Below are 10,304 nucleotides of genomic sequence, written 5' to 3'. Positions count from 1 at the left end.
TGTGGAAAGGGAAATAACATCCCCGCATAGCGGGAACGTTGAGAACTAGATTGTTTGAAGCTCCAAGATGGAATTGGTTGTTTAACATAATTGATCACTATGTCTAAAACTACCAAAACCTCGTGGAGAATCTACACAAGTGAAACTCAACGCTCCTGACTTGCGAGGAGGTTACACACCTACCCGCATCATACCCAAAGATCAAGCAGAAAAGTCGGGAATTTCTGCACGTGACATTAGGAAAACCGCGGGAAGAATCCCCACAGAAAACCTTAAAACTAAAAACCCTTTTCAAAACCCTTTGCTTAAGTCCAAAAGTTCACCTCACTTATTAACAATTCATGAGAAGAACATTGGACTGGGGGGACTTGAAGAGGTAGGTCCCAGCAGAGCCCAGTTGGACCCGCAAGACTCACCTTGAAGAGGGACGTCTGCGCAAAGACCAATTGGTTCCGCAGGACCCACCATGCTCAGAGAGATGAAGACCTTACGCGCAGTACGCAAGCTGTTCCCGCAGGAAAAGCCTCCCAATGGTGAAGTACCCCGCCTGTTCCCGCAGCTGCGGATACAAGCCATCAGGGAAGGCTACCCGCACTAATAGCAAGGCTACACGCACAAGGCACAACTCTCAATAATTCAGTAATGTCACCTGAAGAAGGAATGAGCAAGGCGGGAATACTCCCGCCCAAATGAGCCAGTCCGTACGCTTCTGGAGGATCTTTTGTACTATACCTGCCAAGGTATGGACAAAATAGACAAGATCTGACCAAAGCAGCCCATGAACCAATCACAAGGTGACAGCTCACTGACAACAGTACGACGAGCAGCACGCTCTAGTACTTAATGTCACTATCAGCCGCTGCCTACTCACCAACCCTCATCGTGGCACGTACATAGCCTGCAGTTGGTGGAAAAGGAATAGTACACAGCCGGCCATGTCACTATCAGCCGCTGCCTACCCACCAACCACCAGCATGGCACGTGCGTAGCCCACAGTTGGTAGAAAAGGAATATTATACAGCTGGCTGTACCTGCTTGGAAACCTACCTTCGGCTATAAATACTCCAACACCTTGGAACGGTATCATATCATCTTATCTTATACGATCTTATACCATCACATATCTTATCTGCTCTAGCTATTTCTCTTAATATACATTTATATTCAGAGCAATCTAGTCTGATTCTCATGCCGGAGGGTGGTCACAAGGAGGTACCCCCCCTTCTCAGTGACGAGCTCACGGTGTCTGTTTTGCAGGTCATCAGAAGAATAACCATCTTTGCCGGACCTAACCCTCGTGGGAAACATCTACTTGACCCTAAGATTATCCGTAATCTGCCGGGGTCACTTAGTGTTTCTTCAAATATCTTTTCAAACATCGTTATTTTTGTTGATCAAAGTCGTTTGAAATACATCGTAAAAAGTACATTATATCAATAAAAAATTTATTTAACAAATCTATTTTAAAACGAATTTTAATATTAACTGTAAATTTTTAGTTAAATCTCACATTGTTTGTTCATTAAAGTGTTTATAGAAACAAGAATGTCCAACCTCATATTATATAACATGTTTTAAAATAGAGCCACCACCCCTCTGCTGTTGCCGATCAACACCACACCACCACATAACCAATAATAGCCGATCATAAAATTTTAAATTAATCACACAAGTAGCGTTTTAAAGGGTAAAAAGACTACAACGCTCTCATGTGCAACGCATATAGGTGATTTAACTAAGAAACGTAATATCTCTTTAGTGTAAAAGACTAAAAGCGATGCACATTGCTGAGTCTTGAATCGCTGACCTCTTTTAGGAGAAAAGAGTTACCACTAAAGTAGAAGGTCGTGGTTATGAGATCATGTATATTAACTAGATAACAATATTTGTCACATTGCGGCGGTGCAACGGCCTGAATTCGTTCAGTCTCATTTAGGTTCGCAATGGTAATGGTAATAAACCCAAACAAGTAAACACACCAAATCGATTGGCGCCACTCATATAACATATAACAAAAAACCCATTATTTGTTTAAATTGTAAAAGACCAATAATTTGTAATAAAACTCTTTATCTTACAAAAATTCGTACTTTATAACTTCATGAAAATTTTTATACACATTGAGTCCGACCATACCCTCTCTTCGTGTTTTTATCCAAGCTTCTTCACTTTTTAAGAGACTTCGTCTCTTTCACCGAACAACCAATCCCATGACTAAAACTTTATATAACTATTTTTAACGGCCAACAAACATATAATGCCTAGGTCTGTACGAGCGACCCAATGGCAAAAGGCCACCGCCATTTGGCCCAACCTAGCCGTACGATGTCCTTAAGCACCTCCAAGTTATATCTAGTTCCGGGAAAAACTCATCCGCCCGAAGGCCCACTGTGGTAAATCCCGTACGTCCTCAGGATCGAATTGGAGATAACAAAGATCCTAGTCTTCCTTCATTGAGTCACTCATGTCGCTCCCAAAATATTGTCAGCAAGGATTGAGCTTGAGTCTCCATTAAGAAACTCATCTTCCTACCTACCGCTACACGTCTACACCACATTGTAGATGGAATACATTTTTAAATGGTGATTAACAAAAAAGATTACTCTATAATTTTATAGTAATCAAATTTTGAAGTTGTCCCAATCAGGTCAATCATAAAATATTTTGTTTCAATAAGGTCACTAAAGTTTTCTTTGTGTTTTAATTCTAGATATTTTATCTGAATAACATGTTATATAGGATTTTTTTTTATATCTAAATAGTTTGTGAAAAAAGTATCTGAAAATTTGCGAAAAAAAAATTTTCTGAAAATTACAAAATTGTTTTTTTTTTATTTCTCAACTTTTACTAATTTTGTCAATTTTTAAAAAAATATTTTGCAATATCAAGCTATTTAAAAATAAAAAAACCTACATAACCTGCTATCTAGATAAAATATCTATGATTAGAATATAATAAAAACTTTAACGATCTAATTAAAATAAAACATTTATGAGTGACCTGATTAAACAATTTTAAAACTTAGTTAATATTTTATAGCATAATCATTTAACTAACACAAAAATATAAAATACTTAGACAGACACGTCACTCTGTTAACATAATAAACAAATGATTATAATATTATTTCCACACAATAATAATAATAATAATAATAATAAATAGCATATATATGCCTATATGGAGTAGGCAAAGAAGCCACACTACAGGTGTCATCTGTTGGAGCCGTATATTGTCTTCACCTTCATCTCTCCTCTGCCGCAACCCCACCCTATCGTTCTTCGTCACTCACTCACTCACTCTCAAAACACACACACACACACACACACATTCAGTGTGTGCATTTTCTCGACTCTAGCTGTCCATTCACGGCGGCCATGGATTCTACTCGAGCTTTTGTCAAGAACGTCAAGCGTGTAGTCGTCAAGGTCTATTATTATTATCATCTTCTTCTTCTTCTAACCATTTCCGATCGATCTGTTTCCTTTATTTATTATTACAGATAACAATAATAATAATAATAATAATAATAATATCTGATCGATTTCCATTTGTTTTTTGATGGATCGTTGATTGGCTACCTGGATTTTCGACTCCGATCATTTATTCATCTCTGATTTTTCGGATCCAGATTTTAACTGATAATTTTTTGATATTTCTTTCTAATTTCATTTTGCTGTGATATTCATAATTGTATATAGATGAATGACACTTGGCAACCTTGCCATGCACATGATAATGACTCTATATCTGCTCCGGATCGGTTTAATTTGCACCCATATCTGAAAACAATATATATATTCCGATTTCCTTTATATGTGGCCACACGATTATCTCTGTACAAGATTATATCATCCACATATTCATTTTTTTAAAGATAAAATGCTTCATATATTTTTTAACTTTATTATTTATTTATTTATTTGTTTATTTACTGCAATTGCATCTCTTGTATGTTTGGGCATATAGTTTGCTCTTAAATAGTATTAAAATGACTAGAATTTGTTTTTATGACTAACAGATCTGCATAAAAGGGAAAAAACTTGATCTATTGAATTATCTACTTAATTAATACCATAATTATTTCGAAAGATATTAAAATTAGAAATGAAATTTTTTATGTATTTTGGAATGGAGAGAACATGAAATAATTATCACTTTGAAGTATGAATACCATGCCTATAGTCTTGTTTGTCCTATTTAATTATCATATATATTGTGACATTGAATATAGAGAGGATGATTGAAGTCAATGTTACTTTTGGGCTTTTGGCTTTTTGGCCTTTTGTCATTTGGGTTTGTTAGGAAATAATTTGTCTTCTAATTTTGCTATTGAGAGTCGATGAATGCGGATGTCTGATTACCAACATGAAATGTGAATTAACTAGTGTGCCAAATATGAGCTTCTGAGATTGATGTAAAGATTTCGTACTGGCGATGCGTGCTTTTTTACTGTCAAAAATAGGTTATTGTTATGTTCTTGAACCAAAGGTTGTTCATTGCATAATGAAGTTAACACAGAAAGCTAGGTTCCTTGCAAGTGAGGATTTGTGGGTTTGATTTTGATTTATTAATCTTAGCTTCATTATTGCAGGTGGGAACAGCCGTGGTCACCCGAGATGATGGAAGGTTAGCTGTTGGTCGGCTTGGTGCTATTTTCGAACAGGTATCTTCGATGGTTTTCACGCAAAGCACATGCTTAAATTTCAAAAATAGTAACATTCCATATTTAGTCAATGTACATATTATAGCATGATTCTGGAAACAAAAGGGGAAAAACAATCCTATCAATGTTTTATAATTTAGGATGTTACTTATTACTGAATCTTCCATGTAAACTTGTTTTAAATACCACTTAAGCATGCCAGGTAGCTTAAATAATATGTTGCTTTCCTTAAATTAATTGATGCAACTATTTTATTTTAAGTGAGTTTGTTACATACTGAAGTTCTCATATATGATGCAACCTACTAAACTTATGCACCAAATATTTGTCTTGCAGCTTGAAAAGTTGAACTCGCGAGGCTTTGAAATTATCTTGGTTACTTCAGGTGCTGTTGGAGCTGGCCGTCAAAGGCTTAAATACAGGAAAATGATCAACAGCAGGTCCTTATCTGTCTTATCCTTTTTATTTATTTATAACATATGCATATTCATAGAATACATAATTGTTAACCTCTGTTAGTTAGTTAGTTAGTTAGTTAGTTAGTTAGTTAGTTATCCCTTCTGATGATTTTTTACTGTAGTTTTGCTGATCTCCAAAAACCACAAGTTGAACTTGATGGGAAAGCGTGTGCAGCTGTTGGTCAAAATGGCTTGATGGCCTTGTATGACACCTTATTCAGCCAGGTAAATATGCTAGCTTGTTTGGAGTAAAACCATAAGAACACACATGGGCATTTTGGTAATTTGGTTTGTGCTCACACAATGTTCTTTTGCAGTTGGATGTGACCTCCTCTCAACTCCTAGTCACAGATAATGATTTCAAGAACGCAGATTTCAGGGTTCAACTTACCCGAACGGTGGATTCATTGCTAGATCTTAGAAGCATTCCAATTTTCAATGAAAATGATGCAATAAGTACCAGGAGAGCTCCTTATGAGGTACTTATACATCATTGCGTTACATAATTTTAATTCTATGTATTCATAGATATGAGTAATTTCAGAAAAATTCTGTCTTTCAGGATTCTTCTGGTATTTTCTGGGATAATGACAGCTTGGCAGCTCTGCTGGCAATGGAATTGAAGGCAGATCTTCTTGTTTTGCTGAGTGATGTGGATGGTCTTTTCAGTGGGCCCCCAAGTGATCCACGCTCAAAGCTAATCCATACGTATGTTAAACAAAAACATCAAAAGGCGATTAGTTTTGGAGATAAGTCAAGGATGGGAAGAGGTGGTATGGATGCAAAAGTCAAAGCTGCAGTCAATGCAGCTTATTCTGGTACACCGGTTGTCATTGCTAGGTATCACTTTCTAGATTCTAGATCCATGTGTCGCATTTATACGACTATAACTCAACATTATTTGATTTCGGTTCTTTTACCTTATCTTTTCATTGCAGTGGCTATGTTCCTAATAATATCATAAAGGTTCTAAATGGAGAACGCGTGGGTACTCTGTTTCATAAGGATGCACATATGTGGATTCCAGTTACTGAAGTTGGTCCACATGAAGTGGCAGTTTCAGCTCGTGAAGCCTCTCGAAGACTTCAGGTAAAATACTTCTTATGCTTATAGTAGCTAATCTGTTCTCAACTTTCTGTTAATTAAGTTGTGTAAAGTACATATATGCACATAACACACACATACGCACATGTACATGTATATGTATATTCTGTATGCGTATACACATACATATGTATATTTTGTATTACAGGCACTAACAAGTGAAGAAAGAAAGAAAATCTTACTGCATGTAGCTTCTGCATTGGAGGCAAATGAACATTTTATCATGCTTGAAAATGATGCTGATGTTGAAGCTGCACGTGATGCAGGATATGATGAAGCTTTAGTAGCTCGTTTAGCTTTAAAACCTAGCAAGGCATGTATCCGTTTTTATTTCTGAAAATCTTGTTTCTTTCTAAATGGGAAACTATATATTTCATCATCATCATCATCATCGTACTCAGTATATCCCACCAATAGCAATGCTATGGTAGGGTCTGAGGAGGGTAAGATGTAGACAACCTTACCTCTATCCCATAGGGATAGAGAGGCTGCTTCCGGTGAGACCCCCGGCTCGATAGTAGTTTTGAATCAAGCCTTGGACATAAGACACATAACACTTAATCATCGGGGCACCGGCTGATTGGTGCATGTGCCCTTGTCTTTCGGCTATCAACGCCACCACATGATACCTGATTAACCTTCCGCCACTTTTAACGTTATTTTCACGTGATTAGTAAAATAACGTCAAAATTAGTGCAATTTTACAATAACGTGATTAGGAAACTATATATTTATTTATCATTATTATCCTTACTTAACGCGATTTTTGTGTAAAGCAATGGAATCCAACACGTTTTAGTTATTATTGTTTTTTTTCCCAGATACGTGCTCTTGCAGAATCTGTGCGTAGACTAGCAGAAATGGAAGAACCCATTGGTCAAGTTTTGAAGAGAACCGAGGTGAGTGTGGAAAATTAAGGGCATCGTTTGGCTTTACTTTATGTAACCGGGTATCATATTACATTATATACATAGTACCTCAGCATTAATAATTGGCAGTAGTTATAACACATATTTTGCTGAGGCTATGTATAATATGATTGCAAACACACATGCATTATTATTAGTTAAACACACATTTACTAATAATTAATGTGCAGCTTGCAGAAGGGCTCGTATTAGAGAAGAAGTCATGTCCTTTAGGTGTTCTACTCATTGTTTTTGAGTCCCGGCCTGATGCATTAGTGCAGGTAATAATAAACTCTTTTACTAGTCACAAATATATTTTTCTTTATGCTTTTACTAATTTATAAGAGTTTTAGTGGTATACTCTTTACATGTTAATATTTGGTCTTCTTTCAATGAATTTGCAGATTTCTTCTTTGGCAATACGTAGTGGGAACGGTCTGCTATTAAAAGGAGGTAAAGAAGCTAAAAGATCAAATGCGATACTGCACAAGGTTTGTTTCAAAATCTTATTTTGATAATCACATATTATAATTAGTTATAATATTCTAAAAATCTGCATGCTTTGCAGGTAATAACTTCTGCCATCCCGGAAACTGTTGGAGCAAAACTAATTGGATTATTGACAACAAGGGAGGAAATCCCGGAGCTGTTAAAGGTGTGTGAAAATGTCGCATGCTTTGTAATCGATTAAAAAATATATGTTTGATTTAAATATTCTAATATAACACCTTTTTTTTCTCCCAAAAATATTTTAAACAGCTTGATGATGTGATAGATCTTGTGATTCCTAGAGGCAGTAACAAACTTGTTTCCCAAATAAAGAGCTCGACGAAAATTCCAGTTCTTGGCCATTCTGGTAAGATGAAATTTTGAAAAAGCTTAACAATTGAACAAATAAATTAATAATTAAATTATAAATTCCCAAATTTTTCATTGCAGATGGAATATGCCATGTTTATGTCGATAAAGCTGCTAATTTGGAGATGGCAAAGAAGATTGTATTGGATGCAAAAACAGATTATCCAGCAGCATGCAATGCTATGGTAAACCTAATAACCAATATCCACTTACAATTTACAATTTTAAGTTATAAGGGTACGCTTATTACCACTTTTGGATTTGCAGGAAACACTACTGGTGCACAAGGATTTGATGGCTAATGGAGGGCTGCAAGAGCTTGTTAAAGAACTTGAACAAGAAGGTATTTGTGCTTGTTCACATTTCACTTACTGATTTAAAAATATAATACACTTTTATACATTGTACACGATAAATATGTATTGCAGGTGTTACACTATTTGCTGGACCGAGAGTGAACGGTGTGGTTAGCTTTTCAAGGGCAAATACATTCCATCTTGAGTACAACTCCAAAGCTTGCACTATTGAAATAGTGAATAACGTTGATGAGGCCATAGAGCATATACACAGTTATGGAAGGTATGTTAAAATCGTTTTGATATCTTTTATTTCTAAAATTTATCTTCTTTAAGGGGACGCTAACCTTTTTTCCGTCTATTTCAGTTCCCACACCGAGTGCATCGTTACAGACAATCGAGAAGTTGCTGAACATTTCCTAAACCGAGTTGACAGGTATTATATGAATCAAAACGCCTTTATGTTCGGTTTTATTTATGAAGACATCACAGAACAGTTTTTGCTTCATTTAGTATGTTAGTTAATTATTAGTTAAAAAGTAGAGAAATATCTGAATTTTAAATCCTTCCAGAACAATTAACCGAGACCATGTTTTCTTTAAACACAAATATACTAGTATTGAATCAACCTAACAACCGGATCAACACATTTACAATGTGACCACTACCCACTAACCGAGACATCACAGAACAGTTTTTGCTTCATTTGGCATGTTTAGATACATGGGTTAAAGAGTTCATTTTCGAATTACACGATTATAACTGTGTTCTAGTTAGGGTTGATTTCTTCGACACAAATAAATATTCAGGTTGAACAACTCAACCTGCTAGCCCAACACAATTTACATTCCTAGTATTGATTATGCATTTTTTTTTTATTTTGGCAGTGCTGCGGTTTTTCACAACGCAAGCACACGGTTCTGTGATGGAGCTCGGTTTGGACTTGGAGCGGAGGTATGAAATCTTTAAATCATTTACAACATTCATCTCAACACGATAATTGTTTGATTCTCATTTCATTTTATTTTATTGTATTTTGTTAACATTTCCAAAAAACAGGTTGGTATCAGTACAAGCAAAATCCACGCTCGAGGTCCTGTCGGCGTGGAGGGACTTTTAACGACAAGATGGTAAGCAGCATATCATAGAATTGTCAAAACCGACCGTTGACTAGATGAACTAACAGTTTATGTTGTTTTTTTGGTATTTGAACAGGGTGTTGAGAGGTCAAGGACAAGTGGTGGAGGGTGACAAAGGAGTTGTTTACACCCACAAAGACCTTCTAATGTCTAACGGCTCTAACGGCCACTAGACTCTGGTTATTGTTTCAGTAGTAATTTGTGGTTTTATTTTTATGTCGGATTTGGATATTGAACGAAAACGGTAAAGTTGACATTAATAATGTATTAGTGACAGTCTTGTTACATATATCTAGTCATGTGTGATTTTGACTTGGAAGTTGATTTGATCTTTTACTCTCTCGTGAGTTTGATTTTTTAACATGATATAGTATGATATGATATGAATTTAACACAAAATCATTAGGTTTGGGTTTAATTTAAAGGAGTTCGTATGGAACCAACAAGCACAATTAGCTAAATGGTGGTTCAGCTATCTTAGGAGTTAAAATATGTAACTTGCCTATTTTTTTTAATTAGAAAATGTGTTTTATGTCATAAATTAAACTACTGTGTGCCATTGTTTAAAAGTTAAATGAGAAAATGACATATGCCCATTTATATTTTTTATTGTAAATTTGTAATTTTGAATTATTAGTATGACAACATATTCATGTCATATTTATATCTCCGACAAGATTTCAGGGTTGTCTCATGTTAGAGTCGAACATGTCAACCGGCATACACGACTCGTTTAATATCGCTAATGAATATCCTTGATGAGACTATATGAGAGCACGGGTAACTATTTGTCAAAGTTGATGAATGAATTCATGTGGATGTTGATTGGAATGAATAATATAATCAGTTTTCTCTCCGATATTTATCATGTATAT

The 10,304-nt window shown here is 35.6% G+C and overlaps 1 protein-coding gene across 1 annotated transcript; it reads left to right on the top strand.

Moving 5' to 3' along the window:
- Positions 1–3,375: 3,375 nt before the first annotated feature.
- On the top strand, positions 3,376–9,745 carry LOC143558385 (delta-1-pyrroline-5-carboxylate synthase-like). The gene is made up of 20 exons (XM_077047234.1): positions 3,376–3,428; positions 4,595–4,666; positions 5,003–5,106; positions 5,247–5,349; positions 5,442–5,603; positions 5,687–5,964; positions 6,063–6,213; positions 6,377–6,541; positions 7,050–7,127; positions 7,328–7,417; positions 7,541–7,627; positions 7,705–7,791; positions 7,896–7,992; positions 8,076–8,179; positions 8,262–8,337; positions 8,423–8,573; positions 8,658–8,726; positions 9,178–9,244; positions 9,350–9,420; positions 9,506–9,745. Exons 1-20 carry the CDS (start codon positions 3,378–3,380, stop codon positions 9,600–9,602), a joined length of 2,160 nt encoding a protein of 719 aa, XP_076903349.1. The 5' UTR covers positions 3,376–3,377; the 3' UTR covers positions 9,603–9,745.
- Positions 9,746–10,304: the final 559 nt, after the last annotated feature.

The sequence above is a fragment of the Bidens hawaiensis genome, unplaced genomic scaffold (genome assembly GCF_021521415.1).
Source record: "Bidens hawaiensis isolate Kalapana, Puna unplaced genomic scaffold, B.hawaiensis_p1.1 tig00019447_1, whole genome shotgun sequence".
Taxonomy (NCBI): Eukaryota; Viridiplantae; Streptophyta; class Magnoliopsida; order Asterales; family Asteraceae; genus Bidens; species Bidens hawaiensis.
This window is presented reverse-complemented; position numbering and strand designations above follow the sequence as displayed.